Source organism: Hemitrygon akajei, chromosome 3, assembly GCF_048418815.1.
Source record: "Hemitrygon akajei chromosome 3, sHemAka1.3, whole genome shotgun sequence".
Taxonomy (NCBI): domain Eukaryota; kingdom Metazoa; phylum Chordata; class Chondrichthyes; order Myliobatiformes; family Dasyatidae; genus Hemitrygon; species Hemitrygon akajei.
This window is the reverse complement of record NC_133126.1, coordinates 98,068,056-98,090,410: the sequence shown is the minus strand read 5'-3', so window position 1 is coordinate 98,090,410 and position 22,355 is coordinate 98,068,056. Positions and strand designations below refer to the sequence as shown.

General features: G+C 41.3%; 1 protein-coding gene across 6 annotated transcripts in view; it reads left to right on the top strand.

The window, feature by feature from the left end:
• The window catches only part of LOC140725242 (uncharacterized), a 373,081-nt gene that overhangs the window by 232,514 nt on the left and 118,212 nt on the right, over positions 1 to 22,355 (top strand). For all 6 annotated transcript variants that reach the window (XM_073040438.1, XM_073040435.1, XM_073040437.1 and 3 more), the window contains one exon: positions 5,988 to 6,167. In XM_073040438.1, the coding sequence (XP_072896539.1) occupies positions 5,988 to 6,167 (180 nt within the window). The remainder of the gene's footprint in view (positions 1 to 5,987; positions 6,168 to 22,355) is intronic.

Here is a 22,355-nt window from a genome sequence, read left to right as displayed (position 1 = left end):
CGCTTACTATCACTTTCTGTTTTTCTTTTGCACTGTGATGAGTAACTGAATGTAAAAACAAGGCTTAATTTTCAAAAAAGTACAAAACTGCAAATGTCCACAAAGGATGAGCAAAGCACAACTCCGTAGCGCATGAGTGTCAATTGTAAACTGAGTGGCAAAAACCTGCGACGCACCGCTGGTGCAGACGCCCGGCGCCTTAGGATCAAACAAGTATCAAACGTGTATTGAAGAGTTATGGAACGACTGCAGAACAAAAGTCCTTCTTTCCTAGTTTGACTCATTGAGCATTTTTTTAATTGAAAATAGATTAATGTGAAAGAAGATAACACTTGCCAAAAGATGTGCACAAAATAATAAAATCACTAAAAATAATTGCTAAGTTTTAGATTTATTCTCAGTAAAACCCACTTCTAGCTCTAAACTACTTGAATTCCTGTTATAGGGTTTTTTTTTCTACAAATCGGTTTTTGGTTAATACTTTTTGCGTGAGTAGGCTTATTTTTTAAAATTATTATTTCTGGGGTGCAATGCGCCACTTTTGGTGCATGTGTCATAGGTTGGCCATCCCTGTTGTGTAACTTTGAAATTTGCAGGGAAAAATACAGCAGCGAAGGATGGGATGGTGTTACTAAGGTTTGAGACAACAGCTTTGACAGCTGTGCCATTGCAATTACGTTGCCTTTGGACTTTTGGTCAACAGTCTTCATTTTGGTTCTTGACCCCTTTGTTAGCAGTAACAGTTTTGCTCTATCTGTTTTGTCTAAACCTTTACATACATACCTCTATCAGATCCTCTCAGAATCAGAGTCAGGTTTAATATCACCGGCATATGTCATGAAATTTGTTAACTTTATGGCAGCAATACAACACAATGCATGATGAATAAATATTGTATAGAGAATAAAAAACAGAATTACAGTAAATAGCTAAGTTAAAACTGAAGCAGTGAGTTTGATGGCTAACATGAGAGGGCACAGTTTTAAGGTGCTTGGAAGTAGGTACAGAAAGGATCTCGGGTAATTGTTTTTATGCAGGGAGTGGTGAGTGCGTGGAATGGGCTGCTGGCAACGGTGGTGAAGGTGGATATGTTAGGGTCTTTTAAGAGATTCCTGGATAGGTACATGGAGCTTAGAAAAATAGAGGGCTATGGGTAACCCTAGGTAATTTCTAAAATAAGTGCATGTTTGGCACAGCATTGTGGGACAAAGGGCCCGTATTGTGCTATGTTTCTATTTAAAATAAATAGTGCAAAAATAAACAAACAAATTAAAAAAGTAGTGAGGTAGTATTCATGGGTTCAATGTCCATCTCGAAATCATATGGCAGAGGGGAAGAAAGTGTTCCTGAATTGCTGAGTGTGTCTAAAGATCTCTGATCTAAGGAGAACAGCCATTACTTCTCTAATCCATATATGTAAATAAATTCCCTAATTGCTAGAATCTCTCGAGTAAATGTTCATGCTAAAAGGTGATTAGGTTTGGAGTTTGGGTGCTGGCAACCACTGGGGGTTCTGAAGACTTTGGCATTGAGTTCATAGTACGGTTTTGCAAAAACTGGAAAAGCAATTTAAAAAGGTGGAAGAAGATAGTTGCGAGAGCACTGGCAGCAGTCCAGTTGACCATTTTAGTGAGGATGTGCCTCTTTGATTAATGGTGCAGCAGTGATGGGGCTGTGGTTAAGTTACTGTACTAGCGTTAGGACTAACAGTCCAGAAATGCAAGTTCAAATCCCACCATGGCTTAGGGCCAGGACTAACAATCCAGAAACCAGAGTTCAAATCTCACCATGATAGGTGTAGGATTTAAATTCAATTAATAATCTGTAAATTAAAATAATTGCAACCATTCCTCAAAAATCACTAGATTGTTGTAGAAAATCCATGAAGTTCACTAAAATGGGAAGAGGAAATCTTCCATCTATGCCTGGCCTCTGTGTGACTCCAGACCTATTCAATGTTGTTGACTCTCAAATCACTCTCAGAAATAGCTTAACAAAATTCAACATGCATTTGTTATCGATGCGTACTGTATACAACTTTGAAATTCGCCACCTTACAAGTAGCCACAAAACAAAGAAACCCAACAGAACCAATTTAAAAAGACCACCAAACACCCAATGTGCAAAAAGAAAAGAACAAATCATACAAACAATAAAAAGGAAATAAATAACATTCAGTTCACAGCCACAAAGCCTGTCATCACTATAGGAGGTCCAGGAGCCCATTAGTTGCAGGCCACAGCCTCAGTTCAATGCAAAGATGAGTAAGCCTTGTGGAGCAGTGAGCTGAACACCAGCCCGTCCTTCTCCTCCAGTCCTGACACCTTAACCTTTTCAATCTGGCCCAATGCTTAAATCAGCCAAACATTGGCTCATTCTTTGCTCTCAGACCTGGGCCTCGCCACCTCAATTCAGTCCAGCCCGCAACCATCCTGCACCTTCGAGACTTTGGTTCACATCACAAAAATGCCAGGTTGTATAGGTGGTTTGAAAGCTCAACTCTGAAAGGGACCCAGTAAATAAGCCATGCAATAATTGTATTATCAGCAGAATCACATAAAGAATAAAACCAGATGGATCATCTGTCATTGAAAGTAGACACAGCAAAGTCACTCAACCATACGAAGTCCTTCTGACAAACATTTAGGTATCTAATTTAAGAGTGGTTCATTAGCTTGTCAGCAGGAACCTGATATGGCCGTTATCAGAGTCAGACTTAAACATGGGTCAGACTCTTGCATCACAGTATTTGACTGGACAGAGTCACCAGAGTTGCCAGTATAGTCCTGTCCAGGTTGGAAGGAGCAACCCTTCAAGTTGTCAATGTCAGCTTCAGACCCCTTGAGGTCTTATGACATCAGGTCAAACATGGGCAAGGAAAGCCTATTGGCTTCCCTCCAATTTGTATTTCTTCATGTTGAACAACATTTGGAAGAAGCAATGAAACTAACACTGTATTTAGTTTGTTACAGCACAAAAACAGGCCCCATTGGTCCAACTCATGAATGTTGACTGTTAGCCCAGTAAGTTGGTCCCATCTACCTGCATTTAGCCTAAAGCCCTCTAAGCAGTGAATCTATCAGTGACATCAGCAATGACTGAACTGACAATGTCTTGAAGGATATAGCTGCCAGCTCTGTCAGCATTGGTGTGAGTGAACACTTAAACACTTGTAGTGAAGGTGGGACTTTATTATACTAAAAGTCACCTCATGGTATGTACTGACAATCCAGTGCCTGGCGTCACTTTATAGACATAATTAATCTATGCATATAAATTATCTTATGTATTTATATTTACTGTGCGTTTTTAAAAGATTATTACTGTGTTCCTTATCTTACAGTTTTTTTGTGCTGTACTGGATCTGGAGTAAAAATTATTTTATTTTCCGTTACACTTGTGTACTGGAAATGTCATTAAGCAATCTTGATGATCAGACTCTGAAAAGAACTAGCAACTCAGAAATGGGCATCCATGAAGCTCATTATGAACCACCATTAGCAGCAGAAATGTATCTCACCAAACCTGTAAGCTTGTATATCCCTCACTCTATCAAGCCAGAGGCTTAACCTGGTACAATCCTTCTCCTAAGGAATCAAGGGCCATGGAGGCTGGCATGGATTTGATGAGTCCTGGGGCCAATCAGCCATTGTCACATTGAATGGAGGGGGAGATCTGTGGGGTCAAATGATCTCTATTATGTAATGGAGAGTACAAATGGCAAGGAACAGTTAAAGAGCTTACTGAAGGAAGAGACTTCAGAATGACATGGGGACTTAGCCCGACCAGAGGAGATAGCAGAGGTACTTAATGAATACTTTGCTTCAGTATTCACTACGGAAAAGGATCTTGGCAATTTACAGTGGACTGAAAAGCTTGAGCATGTAGATATTAAGAAAGAGGATGTGCTGAAGCTTTTGGAAAGCAACAAGTTGGAGAAGTCACCAGGACCGGATGAGAGGTACCCTAGGCTACTGTGAGAGGTGAGGGAGGAGATGCTGAGGCTCTGGCGATGATCTTTGCATCATCAATGGGGATGGGAGAGGTTCCCGAGGATTGGAGGTTTGCGGATGTTGTTGCCTTTTTCAAGAATGGGAGTAGAGTCTTACTTTAGTGGTTGGTAAATTGATTGAGAAGATCCTGATAGGCAGGATTTATGAACATTTGGAGAGGCATAATATGATTAGGAATAGTCAGCATGGCTTTGCCTTACGGGCCTGATTGAATTTTTTGAGGATGTGACTAAACACATTGATGAAGGTAGAGCAGTAGATGTAGTGTATATGGATTTCAGCAAGGCATTTGATAAGGTACCCCATGAAGGCAAAGAGTGGTTGTAGATGTGTCATAATCTGCATGGTCGGTGACCAGTGGTGTGCCTCAGGGATCTGTTCTGTAACCCCTATTCTTCATGATTTTTATAAATGACTTGCATGATGAAGTGGAAGGATGGGTTAGTAAATTTGGTGATCACACAAAGGTTGGGGTTGTTGTGGAGGGCTGTCAGAGGTTACAGTGGGACATTGACAGGATGCAAAACTGGGCTGAGAAGTGGCATATGGAGTCCAACCAGATAAGTGTGAAGTGGTTCATTTTGGTAGGTCAAATTATGCTGGAAGAATATAGTATTAATGATAAGACTCTTGGCAGTGTGGAGGATCAGAGGGATCTTGGGGTCTGAGTCCATAGGACAGTCAAAGCTGCTGCACAGGTTGAATCTGTGGTTAAGAAGACATATGGTGCATTGGCCTTCATCAATCGTGGTCCCTGGTTAGACCCCACTTGGAGTACTGTGCTCAGTTCTGGTCGCCTCACTACAGGAAGGATGTAGAATTCATAGAAAGGGTGCAGAGGAGATTTACAAGGATGTTGCCTGGATTAGGGAGCATGCCTTATGAGAATAGGTTGCGTGAACTCGGCCTTTTCTCCTTGGAGCGACAGAGGATGAGAGGTGTCCTGATAGTCAGAGGCTTTTCCAAGGACTGAAATGGCTAGCATGAGAGGGCACAGTTTTAAGGTGTTTGGAAGTAGGTACAGAGGAGATGTCAAGGATAAGTTTTTTACGCAGAGAGTGGTGAGTGCGTGGAATGGGCTGCCGGCGATGGTGGTGGAGGCAGAAACAATAAGGTCCTTTAAGAGACTCTTGGGTAGGTACATGGAGCTTGGAAAAATAGAGGGCTATGGATAACCTTGGGTAATTTCTAAGGTAAGGACATGTTTGGCACAGCATTGTAGGCCAAAGGGCCTGTATTATGCTGTAGGTTTTCTATGTTTCTATGTAAATGCTATAGACCAGCTTGAAGCATTGGCAGCTGTGTTGAGCCTGTGGTGGCTAAATAGGTGATGCAGCTTTGCTTTCACCTGACTTCATCACCATCACAGAAGCACTCGCACTAAATTGAATCACTCATGCCAAGTATAGACTGAGAGCAGCAAATAGATCAAAATATACACTGTCCCAGCTGTGGTACTGAAGATCTGCTGTTCAGAACTAGATGCACCTCTAGCCAAGCTATTCCTGCAATTGACCCAACTTTGTAGAAAATGCCCAAAAGTGCCCTGTTTTCAGAAAGCGAACAACACTAATCTGACTAGTTACTGTACAATTCATCTACTGTCAGTAATCAAGCAAATTGATGCAGGGTGTCTGACTTTGCTATCAGGCGGTGCTTACTATTAATCTGCTCATTACCGCCCAGTCTGGTTTTTCCAAGGCGACTGGCCTGCTGACCCTATCACAGCCTGAATTTCAAAGGTGAGGTTCATTTGAAATGCTCATAGGAAATGAAATGAAAGATGTTTGCAGTGCTGGAAATAATAATACATGCTTAAACAATTGACCTCTGGCAAAAGAAATCATCAATTTTGAAACTTGGTGTGATCTGAAAGATTGCTTATGACTATATTTTTGTTACTAGGCTCATAATGTGGCTAAGTAACATAAAAGGAATAGAAAATAATAAGAACTACTTTATCCCAATTTTTAGGAAGGAAAAGTTGACAGGAATCCATTAAAACATTTCCTGGATGATCGTCGGCGTACAGGTCCCTTGCCTGAAGGGGATAAAAAAGTTGGAAGTCGACATAACGTGGGGAACTGTGGCAGCTCTGACTTTGAGATGGCAAAATCTGATATTGAAAAGAAGTGCTGTGAGAAAGACTGGAAGGTAAGTTAAAGCAATGCACAAAAACGTTTCATAATGTGTTTTGTAGATATGTATCTGGTGATCTCAAAGATAATGTTAATAATTGTTATGCAAAGTTCATGACAATTTTTGATTAAAACTTTCTATAATAGTCCATTGCTATATATTCACATGATCAATTTTGTTGGTGTTAAGTACCTCGTAATGGGTTAAAAAGGACCAGTAGAAATGGACACACCTGGAGTCTGAGTCTTCCATTTTAAACACTATTTTATTAGTAACTACGTGATAAAATAATATAAAACAAGATAAGGTAAATGGGTTAGCAAAGTATATGCATAAATATAAGTGAGTAAATACAGTTCCCAAGCTTCTCCCAGCTCAGGTGATTAGATGATACAGTCTTACGGTGGTATGGTAAGAAGTCAGTTCAGTTCTGGAATTTGAATTGAGTAGAGTTGGTGTGAGATAGAGAGTTGTTTTGTCTTCCTAGTGTCAATGCCGTCAAATCTTCCACGTCGTCCTCCTGCTCCCGAAACTTATTAAAGTCACCGACTGTGACCACAAAAACAAGAATGCCAGTTTTCTACGGTAAGCTATCAACCCAGGCAAGGTTTGGACACACCGATAGCTCCCCACCGGTCACTCCTTTGTCCACACTGTGAGCAAAAACCCCACCTTGGTCATGGGCACACAAAGCTCAACCAGTGTCAGTGTCTTCCTTGGTGTCTGGCATGTCTGATTACAAAGCCAGCTGACCTTGTATGTATTCCACAAGTGCTGAACACCAGCTGTCCATCACATAGTTCCACCTTTCAGTTTCCAAGTCAACTCACAGACTCTCTCCCTCCGTTGCTGAAATAGCACATGTGCTATTCGCTCCCTCTCTCTCTTTTTAAAGGAATAGTCCACTTTGGATAATCCTTAAGATCTTGTCACACCTCCCTCCTTTTAAGAAAAAATTTGATGAAGCAGCAAAATTTTTGTCTTAACTATCAATTATACAGCTTAAAGCAATACATGTGTAATTATCAGGTAACATAGTAAAGCAATACAAACTTAAAGTTAACATCTAGACAAGCAGTCTGCTATAATATTGTCAGTACTTTCACATGTTTTATGTCCATGTCATACTCTTGAAATATCAGACTCCAGTTAAATAACCTTCTATTCTTATCCTTCATTTTACCCAACAACACTAATGGATTATGATCCGTGTAAACCACAAGTTGTTTCTGTGCAGGATATATGTAGACATCGAAATGTTGTAATGCTAAAATGAGCGCCAGCAACTCCTTTTCAACAGTGAAGTAATTTTCTTTGAGAAATTTCTTGGAGTAAATTTCTTTGAGAAATAAGCTGTTTAATTTCATCATCGTCCTTTTGCAACAATACTGCCCCGGCAGCCTCATCACTAGTGTCTACCGCGATTGAAAATGGTTTATTGAAATCAGGTGCTTTGAGCACAGGGTGATAACACAGGATGGTCTTCAGGTGGTCAAATGCCTCCTGGCAAAGGTCATTCCACACAAATCTTTCACTCTTCCCTAGGGGTTTTGTTAGGGGGAGAGCAATGACTGTGAAGTTCTTACAAAACTTACAGTAATACCCAACCATTCCTAAATACCTTCTTAACACTTTCTTGCCCATCGGAACAGGAACCTCAGCAACAGCCTGAACCTTGGCCTGCACAGGAGCCAGTTGGCCCTGGCCTACTACATAGCCAAGATACGTGACAGTGGTGTGGCCAAATTCACTTTTAGCAAGGTTTACAGTGAGATTTGCCTTGCACAGCCTTTCAAACAGTTTCTCTACTGCTGAGATATGCTCTTCCCAGGTGTCATTCCATAAAACCAAATCATCTATATAAGCCCCTGTATCTTCTAAATCTTGAATCACTGAATTCATCATCCTTTGGAACGTTCCTGGAGCATTTTTCATCCCAAAGAGTAAAACATTGTACTCATACAATCCAGATGGTGTCACAAATGTAGATATTTCTTTAGCCCTTTCTGTCAAAGGAACGCACCAGTATCCTTTCAACAGGTCAATCTTTGTAAGGTATTTAGCCTTACTCTGTCAATACAGTCATCCACTCTTGGGATGGGATAAGCATCTGTCTTGGTTATTGCATTAACTTTCCTGTAGTCAGTACAGAATCTCATACTCCCATCCGGTTTAGGGACAATAATGCAGGGCGATGCTCAGTCTGAGGTAGCTGGCCTAATTATGCCGGCTGTTAGCATGTATCCGATTTCTTGTTTAAACATTTTATTTTTGTCTTGTTTCATTCTATAAGGGTGCTGCTTAATGGGATCAACTTTATCTACAATTATGTCATGCACCTCAACTGTGCACAGTCTTGGGATGTCAGGGAGTAAATCCTTATACTTGCTAATTAAGCTCTTCAGTTGTTTTTGCTGCGTTGGCTCCAAATAACGGATCTTTCTGTCAATATTTATCAAAACATCAGAATTTTTGAGTCTGTTGGAAACTGCACTGAGCTCATTAAAATTATCTGGTATCTCAGTACCAGGCGCCACAATTTTCTCTGTTGTCATAACAGTACTTACAGGTGCTATTTTGGGGTCATGATAAGGCTTGATCATATTTACATGCACAACTTGAGTAGCCTTTCTTCGGTCAGGAGTTCTAATAACATAATTCAAAGAATCAATGTTCTTAGTTATTTCATATGGTCCACTAAATCTCACTTGAAGGGGTTGGTAAGGAGGGGGAATAGCACCAAGACCTTATCTCCAACACGATATCTCTGCTCCCTCGCCTTCCTGTCATACCACTGCTTCATGTTTATCTGAGAGTGCTGTAAATTCTGCTTCGCAAGGTCACAAGCCTTGTTAAGTCTGTCTCTGAATTCCAAACCATAACTAAGCATGCTCATACACACTTTCTGATCTGACCATTGCTTTCTGAGTAGGGTCAAAGGTCCCCTAGTTTTGTGACCAAAAACAAGTTCAAACAGGCTGAACCCCAGGGATTCTTGAATTGAATCTCTAACAGCAAATAGGAGTAGGGGAACCCCCTCATCCTAGTTTCTTCCATTTTCCACACAATACGTTTTAATCATCGTCTTAACAGTGGAGTGAAACCGCTCCAAAGCTCCCTGGGACTATGGGTGATATGCAGATGACACAATGTGCTTAGTGCCCAACTCATCAAATATCTGCCAGAGTGTTTTTGAAGTAAAGTTACTACCCTGGTCAGATTGGATTTCTTTAGTTAGCCCTACCAGTGTGAAAAACTTGATAAGTGCTTTTATCACAGTCTTGGCCCTGATGTTTCTGAGAGGCACCACTTCAGGGAACCTAGACGCAGCACACATGATTGTTAACAGATACTCATAGCCAGCTGCAGTCTTTGGCAATGGGCCAACACAGTCCACTATGACCCTAGAAAAAGGTTCATCAAAATCAGGTATTGGTTTAAGTGGTGCTACTTGAATAACCTGATTTGGTTTCCCCACAACCTGGCAGGTATGGCAAGTCTTGCAAATATTCACAACATCATTTCTTAAATTAGACCAGTAGAATTCCTTCATAATCCTGTTCACTGTCTTTCTCACTACAAAGTGTCCGCCTAAAGGCATACTATGGGCCATGTTTAAAATCTCGGCCCTGTAAACTTTTGGGACCTCAAATTGATGTTCAATGACCCACTCCTCACTTGCAGGCACAGTAGGTGATCTCTACTTCCTCATTAACACCCCATCTTTCAGATAATATCCTACTGACTCTCTCTGAACCTCTTCTTTTGTGAGAGCTGTCTCCTTTAACGCAGCAATTTCAGAATCTCGACTTTGTTCTGCTATAAATTCATCCCTGGACAAGGACAAACCTTTCTCATCGCCCCTTACTACCCAAACCCTGATGTAGCATGGAAGGTAGAAAAGTCTCTGACAAACTTTTTAAGAAAGGAGGGAGGGAAAAAACAGAGAACTATTGACCTGTCAGCCTGACGTCAGTGGTGGGAAAGATGATAGAGTCCATTATTAAGGATGAAATAGTGGCATATCTAGATAGCAGTGATAGGATTGGGCTGAGCCAGCATGGATTTACCAAGGGTAAATCATGTTTGACTAATCTGTTGGAGTTTTTCGAGGATGTAACCAGGAAGTTAGACGGGGGAGATCCAGTGGATGTAGTGTACCTCGATTTCCAGAAGGCATTTGATAAGGTCCCACATAGGAGATTGGTGGGTAAAATCAAAGCTCAGGGCATCGGGGGGAAGGCATTGACATGGATAGAAAACTGGTTGGCAGATAGAAAGCAAAGGGTAGCGGTGAATGGGTGTTTCTCGGAATGGCAGGTGGTGACTAGTGGGGTGCCACAGGGCTCGGTTTTGGGACCACAGCTGTTTACCATTTACGTTAACGATTTGGATGAAGGCATAGAAAATAACATCAGCAAATTTGCTGATAATACTAAGCTGGGTGGCAGTGTGGCATGTGATGAGGATGGTAGGAGAATTCAGGGTGACTTAGATAGGCTGGGTGAGTGGGCAGATACTTGGCAGATGGCGTTTAATGTGAATAAGTGTGAGGTTATCCACTTTGGGAGTAAGAACAGGAAGGCAGATTATTATCTGAATGGTATAGAGTTGGGTAAGGGACTAATACAAAGAGATCTCGGAATCCTTGTTCATCAATCACTGAAGGTGAATGAGCAAGTGCAGCAGGCAGTGAAGAAGGCTAATGGAATGTTGGCCTTTATTACAAAGGGAATTGAGTACAAGAGCAAGGAAATCCTCTTGCATTTGTACAGAGCCCTGGTGAGACCACACCTGGAGTATTGTGTACAGTTTTGGTCTCCAGGGTTAAGGAAGGACATCCTGGCTGTAGAGGAAGTGCAGCGTAGATTCACGAGGTTAATTCCTGGGATGTCTGGACTGTCTTACGCAGAGAGGTTAGAGAGACTGGGCTTGTTCACACTGGAATTAAGGAGATTAAGAGGGGATCTGATTGAAACATATAAGATTATTAAGGGATTGGACAAGATAGAGGCAGGAAATATGTTCCAGATGCTGGGAGAGTCCAGTACCAGAGGGCATGGTTTGAGAATAAGGGGTAGGTCATTTAGGACAGAGTTAAGGAAAAACTTCTTCTCCCAGAGAGTTGTGGGGGTCTGGAATGCACTGCCTCAGAAGGTAGTGGAGGCCAATTCTCTGGATGCTTTCAAGAAGGAGCTAGATAGGTATCTTATGGATAGGGGAATCAAGGGATATGGGGACAAGGCAGGAACCGGGTATTGATAGGAATTGATCAGCCATGATCTCAAAATGGCGGTGCAGGCTCGAAGGGCCGAATGGTCTACTTCTGCACCTATTGTCTATTGTCTAAACTCTCATAAGTTGAACCCCTGTCTTTGTTATCTGCGTCAGCAGCCTTTTTAGACATGCTTCGAGTTACTGCGCATGCGGGGTACACATCAGTTTCTGTGTGTGGGTCGTCAGCTACAGGTTTGCTCGTTAGCTGCACAGCTGAATAAACATCCCCACCCAGCAAGACATCAACATTGTCTATTGGCAACTCAGGTCTTGATACCAGTTTGCAATTTAAAATCACCTTATGAAAAGGCACAGACTCAGTCCCCTTTCCAATTCCTTTAATAATATTGACTTCATTGGTTTTTGTCTCATCACCAAAGTCCAAAACACTATCCAATATTAGTGACTGAAAAGCACCAGTATCTCTCCTCTCTTGTACAGACACAAACCCATCTGAGATAAACTGCTCAAATCCCTCTTGCACTTGGTCTGACCCTTTCCTTCTCCGAGGTGTCTCAACCGACTGAACGCAACCCGTTGGAATTGTCTCCTTTTCCTTTCCTTTTTCCCTTTTCATAGCAAAACAATTCGCTGCCACATGACCAGGCTTCTTACAATAGTGACAGGTAAAACTGGGAAACTTCCCTTTTGACTGCTTTCCTTCTTCCTTAGTCTTGTCAGTAGTTCCCAACTTACTCTCTGGTTTAACCTGTGCGGTATCTTTGTTATCCCTGCTACTCCTTTGGTAGGTTTTGCTCGGGAAAAACTTTACCTTGTGGGTTAAAGCATACTCGTCTGCTAACCTAGCAGACTCTGACAGGGTTGCAGTCTCTTTTTCATTCAAGTACGTCCTGATGTTGTCAGGGACACAGTTTTTAAATTCTTCCATCAGCATCAACTCTCTTAAATTGTTAATGTCCTCATCTGTCCCTTTTGAGGTACACCAACAATCAAAGTACACCCGCTTTTCATGGGCAAACTCCACATAAGTTTGGTTCCAAGACTTCCTCAAATCTCTGAACTTTTGTCAATATGCCTCCGGAACTAATTCATGAACTTTAAGCACTGCATCTTTCACTGCATCATAATTCTTGGATTGTTCAAGGGTCAGGGCAGAAAACGCCTGCTGAGCCTTCCCCTTCAACACACTTTTGTACCATGACAGCCCACTCATCCCTCGGCCATTTCCAAGTCTGGGCCACCTTTTCAAAGTGTAGGAACTACCGGTTGACCTCAGCTTCATCAGATGGCAGTACTAACTTAATTTCTTGGCTGATAATAAATGATACCACCAGCTCATCATCACGAACTGGCACTGGACCTCCTTGCTGTATCTTCTCTATCCTATTCAGCTCGAACCGCCTCGCCTATCTGCTTCGTCCCTCTGCTTGTCTGCCTCCTCACCCTTGAGCCATTTTAATTGCAACTCATTCTCATACTTCAGTTTTGCTGCCTGAATCTGAACCTCAGCCTTGGTAAACACTTTACCTTCAGCAAACATTTCCAACACCTCCACTTCAAATTTCCCCTCGGCTACATAATGCTGTGCTATTAACAGATGTATCTGAACCTTCTTCATTTGAGTGGTCACTAACTTTTAACTTACGAGCAATTTCCAGCAGCACATCCCTCTTAGCATCCTCCAACGCCTCAGGGGTTTGGTCTGCCACAAACTTATTAACCTCAAACTCCATTTCTGTTCACACAAATTGAAAGGGAATTTCCCCAATCAAATCAACTATTCAGTCCAGCACCCAACAAGTTTTAGAATGGCTCCCACCAATTTGTTCATATCCTAGATGAGCCCCCAATTTTATAACGTACCCCATAACGGGTTTAAAAAGGACCACCAGAAATAGACATTCCTGGAATCTGAGTCTTCCATTTTAAACACTATTTTGTTAGTAACTATGTGATAAAATAATATAAAACAAGATAAGATAAACAGGTTAGCAAAGTGAGTAAATAAAGTTCCCAAGCTTCTTCCAGCTCAGGTGATTAGATGATACAGTCTTATGGTGGTATGGTAAGAAGTCAGTTCAGTTCTGGAATTTGAATTGAGTAGAGTTGGTGTGAGATAGAGAGTTGTTTTGTCTTCCTAGTGTTGATGCCGTCGAATCTTCCATGTCGTCCTCCTGCTCCCAAAACTTATTAAAGTCACCGACTGTGACCACAAAAACAAGAATACTGGTCTTCACAGTAAGCTATCAACCCAGGCAAGGTTTAAACACACCGATAGCTCCCCACCTGTTGCTCCTTTGTCCACACTGTGAGCAAAAACCCCACCTTGGTCATGGGCACACAAAGCTCAACCAGTGTCAGTGTCTTCCTTGGTGTCTGGCATGTCTGATTACAAAGCCAGCTGACCTTGTATGTATTCCACAAGTGCTGAACACCAGCTGTCCATCACATAGTTCCACCTTTCAGTTTCCAAGTCAACTCACAGACTCTCTCCCTCCGTTGCTGAAATAGCACATGTGCTATTCGCTCCCTCTCTCTCTTTTTAAAGGAATAGTCCACTTTGGATAATCCTTCAGATCTCATCACAGTTGGATCTCGGCATATTGGAATTATCCTCCTCAATTTCTTCTGCGAAACATAAGCATAACTTAACATTTGCAATGATAGAACTTATTAGGAACTTCTCAAACAGAAATCCATTGGTGTAACCTCCCAGATATAGCACCCAGTAACACTGAGACACTCTTAAATAAAGCAGGGCAGGTCACAGCGTTGTAGAGAGAAATCAAGTTAAATGTTTCAGACTGATGATCTGATTTCAGATTTAGAAAATCAGCAGTATCTTGCTCTTCAATTCACCCACATGACTTTCTATATAGCTTTAAGTTTACTTTGTAAACTTTATCTTTCCATCTTTTATGCATTCTGGTTTTGGATTTGTTGTGCTTCACAATATGTAAATGGTTCTGTCAAAGAAGGGTGTGGAATGAGCTTCCTGTAGAAATGGTAGAGGCAGGTTCGATATTGTAATTTTTTTAAAAAATGGACAGGAAAGGAATGGAGGGTTATGGGCTGAGTGCAGGTCGGTGGGACTAGGTGAGAGTAAGCATTCAGCACGGACTAGAAGGGTCGAGATGGCCTGTTTCCATGTTGTAATTGTTATATGGTACAGTCGTGTAGTTCAAATATTTACCCATAAATCAAAACACTCTTGAAGTTTCTTCCTTCAGAACCAATAACTGATAAACTGAGCTTGAGGATAGTATTTCCTAACTGCTTACATGTTTCATTGAATGTTAAGGATCAAGTCTCTCAATGCAGACTAATAAATAAATGCAAACTACAAAATGGATGGAAGCCCGAGAAGAACTTATTCATCATATATGCTGGGAAAGCACTAGATCCTTTTTCAAATGCAGAGTAGTTTGTACGTAATTCACAGCAGTTTTATTCTTAAATTTGTAAACTGGAATGTCACCAGTGAAAACTATGTCACCACTCTGCAAGGCATGGCATCAGTATTTTATGCAACATGCTGAAATTTCTTGAGATTGTTACATGCACGCAATGGTTTAAATAAACCAGCAACAATAGACCATGCCTGGAGTCTGGTTTTGATGCTGAATACCATTATTTATTAGTAACTACTTAATATAGTAACTTAAACCAGGTAGATCAACAGTTAGTAATATTATGCATATATATGTGTGTAACTATAATTCCCAAACTCATTTAAGCTTGGGTGGCAAGGTTTAAAGTCTCATGATGGTACTGTAAGAAAGTTCAGTTCAATGCATGGATTTGGTGGGGGGAAAGAGAGAAATATCTGTAATCCAAGGTGAAATCCACAATAGGAGAAGAACGAATAAGCAGGCGTTGTTGGTTTTCCGTTGTCGGACTCCAAATCTACTGTCGAATTAACCAAACATAGCTTATCACAAAGGGTACCATCTTGAAGGGAAAACTACCACCCAGGCGAGGGGAAACACACTGGCAGCCTCCACAGGGTCATCCCTTCTACACACCATGATAGCTACTGATCCATTCTCCTGATCGATCCTCAACCCACCCTTCTGGGCACTCGAAAGTTCCATCCAGTGACTCTTCTGTCACTGGTGTCCTTCCATGGTCGATTCCAACTGCGACACTGCCTGTGTGCCGGAAGTGTCCTTGTATAAATCCAAACATGCAGTAAGCGTATGTAAACATCAACTGTCTGTCATATAACCCCATCATAGCAATTCAGAAGCAGGCAGCAGTACTGTACTCTGTGTGTGTGTCTCTCTCTTTTAAAGACACAGTCCATGTCCATCACAAGATGTATTTGTATTAATTGACAAGCAGATTCTTGGAAATAGATTTTTTAAAAATTCATTCTCAGGATCTTGCTAATACTTATTTTGCTTCCACTGAGGAGTCAGTTAAAGGTCAACCAATCAGTGGTTTTGAAATTATATACAAGCCAAATGGGATAAACATGGTAGGTAAACAATGAACCTGGTAGTTTTTTGTAACAATCATGTACTTCCATAGTTAATATTACCAAGTCTTGTTTTGGTAAAATTGCCAAATTTATTTTATTACTTGATTCCCTAGCTGCCATGCTGGGATTCAACTTGAATCTACAGGTCTACACCCAAGAACTCAGTATGCATGGTGGTAGGTTAGCTGCTGCAAAATCACAATCACTAAGACACTAAGAAATCCAGTCCTTGGATTATGCTACTCTTTTTCAATCTTTTTATTAGTATTAAAAATATTATGAACAAAATACAGTTAATATATTAATAAAGGGATTACAAACATACAAATTCCCATTACACATGAAGGAATACATAAGCAATGAATACAGTATAAATAAGTTTTCCCAAAACATGAACCATATAGTATATATATGAACAAGGTAAATCTAGATATTTCATAATATATAATATATAAAAAAAAGAAAAAGAAAAAAAATATATGCAAAGTTACTAACCTACTAATCTAATATCTAAGGGAAAAAAAAGAAAGCAAAAAAAGAAAAAAAAACTAAAGAAAAAGAGAAAAAAAAGGGCTGTTTATAGTATCTCACAAGAGTACATAAACATCAATGTCGTCAACTCCGATCCTCTCAACATACATACGATTAAAGCTGAAAAAACCAATAAGCTTGGCACAGGGCCATATTACATCATATGAAAATATTGAATAAATGGTCTCCATATCTTTTCAAATTTAATAGAAGTATCAAATACAGCACTTCTAATTTTTTCTAAATTTAGACATAACAGTTTGAGAAAGCCAATGAAATACCGTGGGAGGATTAATTTCCTTCCAATTCAACAAAATAGATCTTCTAGCCATCAAAGTGAGAAAAGCAATCATTCGACAGGCGGAAGGAGATAAATGGAATGAGTCCATCATCGGTAAACCAAAAATTGCGGTAATAGGATGGGGTTGTAAATCGATGTTCAGTACCGCAGAGATAATATCAAAAATATCTTTCCAATATTTTTTCAAAAGTGGACATGACCAAAACATATGAGTTAAAGACGCGATTTCTAATTGACATCTGTCACAAATAGGGTTTATATAAGAATAAAAATGAGCTAATTTATCCTTGGACATATGGGCCCTATGTACAAGGATTATGCTACTCATCTAGAAGTAAACGGTCTTGTTAAAAATTCATTTTTATCTTTCTGGTGTGTTAACTACATATGCTGAAGTATGAATAAGCCATGAAGAGTAGTTTTTAAAATTGATTTCAAATAGATAAATCTAAAGAATACAGCCTGTCTTCTTCCATCTATTTAAACAAAGTTTTTGCCACAAGAACCTCCATAAATGGTTTCAGATGGTATATTATGAATTTCATTCATCTGTTCTTGTTTGGTTTGCAGCAATCCTTGATGGTGGCCTGAAGGGAAAAATAGCATTCAGGTAGCAACTATAGAAGGATGAGGTGTACACGGGATAGGGAAAGAACACCAAGATTTTCAGAGAGAATATTGCAATATAAGTGGATAAGATCAATATCAGGAGGGCAGTTCCTATTGAGAGGAAAGGGAGTTTTGAGAATGATCAATATCATAAATAACCATTAGTGGAATGGCATAGTGTGGACTGCTGTGGGGAGGGGGGAGAGTGGGAATTAGGCTTAGTAATGCCTGTGTTTTAATTGCAGCGAGGATACTTAAGAATACAAAATATTGTCTTTGGTATATTTCCAACTGGAAGTGTGCTGAATGTATATTTGTAAATGAGTTAGTTCTTGAGCACTAAATCCATGAAACAGAACAGGCAGATCACCCTATGATCTTCCTGAACCTTGCACAGCTTTATGTGATGTGAAGCAGATTGAAGCCACATAAATATTGTCACCAGAGAAGCAGGTCAGAGGCTTTGTGTTCTGAGGTAAATAATGTGCTCAAGAATTTGCATCGCCTTAAAGGTGTAAGCCAGGTGAGGTGAAATATCTTGACTTTCCTGAATGAGTGCAGCTTTAGCAAAGGTTAAGAAGTGCAACATCGAATTCAAAGTAACCCACTTGATTGCACTAGATAGGACACTAAACTTTCATTCTCTCCATCACTGGTACTCATTGGCTGAAGTGTACACTATTAACAAAATGCACTTAATTTATTTGCCAGGCTGCTGTGTAGGCACATTCCAGACCCATGAGCTGTACCACCAGGCTGGATAAATGAAATAGATGCAATGAAACTTCAGCCGCTGCAAGTTGCACAGTATTCTGTCATGTCATTAGGTCCAGGTGCTGGACTTGCCAACACTGTGGATTTAAGGTAGCTTACCACTACCCTCACACGACCTTGCCCAGTGATCCAATTCCTGAAAATTGAATACAATGTAAGTAGCATTCTCCAGCACTTTTATTAGGGTTCATTAATTATTTTGTAGATTCTTTGCTAATTTATTTCATCTGGCAATTTGTGCAGTTCTTTTGAGTTCCTGGTGCCTTCAATAGTTGTTTACTGTCATTGGTGGATTAAAGGTAGTTGAAGGTACTTGAGAGAGACATTTTTGGATTCACCAAGGAGGTTATCACAGTGGTTGTATGTATACTTGCCTAACCTTGTATGTATACAAGTCTAACCTCGTACACTTTTCCAGTAATAAAGAACTCAAATTTCACTACTTTTGCCGCTAATTTCTACCTTGTTCTCACTTTCACATGCTTCGGTTGTGGCTTTTTCCTTTCTGGATTCTGTTTCCATCTCACAGGATAAACTAGCAACAATTATACATTACACACCTACAGACTTCCACAGTTACCTTGGCTATACCTTCTCCCATCCTCACTTCTCTAAGTTACTGTGTCTGCTTTAATCATGAGCCTTTCCACACAGGTGACCCTGAGATGTCTTCTTTCTGAACAATGGTTTCCACATTATCACATTTGCAGAATGCTTGACCGCATCACCTGCACCTCTACTCTCTGCCACCCTGCTGAACAGAATACCCCTACACATGCTTTCTGGTTACCAGCCTCCACCTTCTATGGATCATCTGTTGCAATTTCTGGTACCTTCAGTGAAATTCTATCACCAAATTAATCTACCCGTTCAACATTCTGAAGAGACTCTTCCCTCAGGATTCCCTCATCTGCTCTTCTGTCTCTACCAATTATTGTCCTTCCACCACTTTCCCATACCACCACAAAGATGCAAATCCTGTCCTATTAGCACCTCACTCACCAGAGAAAGCTGGCCGGTGGTGTAGTAGCATCCACACCAGACTGTGAGGCAAGTTTGAATCCAGCCGGATCCTTGCACACTGTTCATCTGTGCTGGATTGAGCGGCAAGCTAGGAATTCTGCCTCGATAAAAGAACCAGACAAAATGCTAAAGAAACAGTAAGGTTGTCACCTGATGCACCAAAAGGAACAACAACAACCCACCAGAGAGCCGAATGGTCCCTCTGGTGACTTAGTCCTGCATTCAGTGCTCACACTGTAAATTGGGGTGACCATGTCATGCAGCATTTGTGTTCAGTCCCCCAGTATGAGCCTCAGCTTCCTGTTCCCTGCCACTTTAAATCCCCATCTGACTTTTCTGCCTGTGGCCTCCTGTACTGTTATAATGCAGCCCAATAAAGGCTTGAGGAACTGTACCTTACACATGGGCATGTTGCAATTTTCTGGGTTTATATGGGATTTAATAGCTTTCTCACTGTATGTATCAACACTAGCTATTTCTGCTGCTGGTCAGCTAGAAAGTAATTTGAACAGACACTGAAAATGAATGGAGTACAGAGAGACACACAAAATGCTGGAGGAACTCAGCAGGCTGATCTACCTCTGAGAGACAGCTTCACTACGCACCTGTACACTGATCATCAGAAAAAGCAGGATTTCTCGGTAGCCATCCATTTCAATTCCACTTCCCATTCCCATTCCAACATGTCAGTCCAAGGCCTCCTCTACTCCCGCAATGAAGCCATACTCAGGTTGGAGTAGCAACACTTTATATTCCATCTGGTTAGCCTCCAACCTGATAGCATGGACATCAATTTCTCAAGCTTCTGGTAATGCCCCCCTCCCCTTCACCATTCCCCATTCCTGTTTTCTTCTCTCACCATATCTCCCTAACTACCCATCATCCCTTCTGGTGCTCCTGCTCCTTCCCTTTCTTCCATGACCTTCTATCCTCTCCTGTCAGATTCCCCCTTCTCCAACCCTGTGTCCCTTTCACCAATCAACCTCCCAGCTACTTCACCCTCTCCCTTCTGCTGGTTTCACCTATCACCTACCACTTTGTATGACTTACTCCCCTCCCCCCACATTCTTACTTTGACTTTCCTTTCTTTCCAGTCCTGATGAAGGGCCCGAAATGTCAACTGTTTATTTTTTTCTATAGATCCTGCCTGACCAGCTGAGTTCCTCCATCATTTTGCATGTGTTGTTTTGGATTTCCAAGACCTGCAGATTTGCTCATATTTGTGAGAGTACAGAGAAAATTCAGTTCTGTAGTTTTTATCCCAAAGCTGAGTTTGTCATAAGCAAAAGTATAGGCATATAGGCATCTGTTAGTCTCATGAGACCATGGATTTGCACCTTGGAAGGTTTCCCAGAGTGCAGGCCTGGGCAGGGTTGTATGGGAGACCGGCAGTTGCCCATGCTGCAGGCCTTCCCCTCTCCACGCCACTGATGTTGTCCAGGGGAAGGGCAGTAAGACCCAAGCAGCTTGGCACCAGTGTCGTCGCAGAGCAATGTGTTGTTAAGTATCTTGCTCAAGGACACAACACGCTGCCTCAGCTGAGGCTCGAACCAGTGACCTTCAGATCACTAGACCGATGCCTTATCCACTAGGCCACGTGCCAACACACATATATGTACCACTGCTACAAGAAACTTACTTCCAGCAACAACACAGGCACATAGGATCATGGAAGCATTCACAAGTAAAACACAAACTATACACAATTTTTACAAGAAATAACACAATTAGAATACAAAACAAGAATTGTAATGTAATGTTAATGTAAAGTCATCAAAGGGGTCATAGTTTTGCTAACCTGTAATGATTAGGGTTGGTCACGCAGGTTGGTCCAATGAACTTGGTGGTGTTTGACTTCTGGCTTATTGAAGTGAATATGACTTGGTAGGTTGAGATGTTTTCACCACTGGAAGGGATTCACACAAGGAGACACAGTGGCAAGATTTGGGTGAGTTATTTCAAAGGTTCAGAGTATGTACCATTAGCCAGAAAACTAAGTAACATGAATGTGGGACAGAGGGGGAGCAGCTGGAGAGCTGGCAGGCTGCTGATGACTGTCATGAGAAGGAAGGGAAATGGGCAGCCAATGCAGTGTACCCCTGTAGCCACTCCCCTCAATAATTAAGTATACCACCTTGGATACTGTTGAGGGGGATGACCTACCGGGGGGGAGCCACAGTGACCAGGTCTCTGGCACTGAGTCCGGTGCTGTGACTTTGAAAAGAAGAGAGGTGAAGAGCACTGTAGGTGTGATAGGATTTTCCATAGCTAATAGAGACCAGATTCTGTGGGCATGATAGAGACACCTGGATGGTATGTTGCCTCTCAGGTGCCAGGATCAGGGATGTCTTGGATCAGGTCCATGATACTCTAAAGGGGGAGGATGAGCAGCCAAAAGTCTTGGCACCAGTGACATAGGTAGGAAAGGTGGGCAAATCCTGAACAGAAATTTTAGGGAGCTAGGTAGAAAGTTGAATAGCAGGACCTCCAGGGTAGTAATCTCTGGATTGCTGCCTGTGCCACACACAAGTGAGAGTAAAAATAGGATGATTTAGCTGAGGAAATAGTGCAGGGAGCAGGGTTTCAAGTCTCTGGATCATTGGGATCTCTTCTGGCTAAGGTAGTAATTGTACAAAAGGGATGGGTAACACTTGTATCCAAGAGGGACCAGTATCCTGGCAGGTTTGCTAGAGGTGTTCAGGAGGGTTTAAACTAATTTGGCAAGTAGATGGAAACTGGAGAAACTGAGCTGAGGATGGGGTAGTTGGTTTACAAACAGTGGCAGTGTGTAATGAGACTGCCAGCAAGGGTAGGTTGATGATGGAGCAAAATTGCATTCAATAGGATGAGTTGAAATGTGAAAGAGGGACAAAATTGAACAGGGTAATGAAAACAGGACTGAAGGTGTTAACTACAGTCAGTATACGGAATAAGGCTGATGAACTTGTAGCATAGTTACAGTTTGGCATGTATGATGTTGTGGGCATCACTGAATCATGGCCAAAAGAAGCTGATAGCTAGGACGTAGTATTCTAAAGGCAAAATGACGCAACTATGGCTGACAAGAAAATCAAAACCAACTTAAAAGCTAAAGAGACTGCATATACAGAGCAAAATTTAGTGGTAAATTAGAGGATTGGGAAGCTTTTAAAAGCCAACAGAAAGCAACTAAAAATGACACTAAGAAGGAAAAGATGGAATACAAAAGTAAGCTCCCAATAATATTAAAGAGGATACCAAAAGT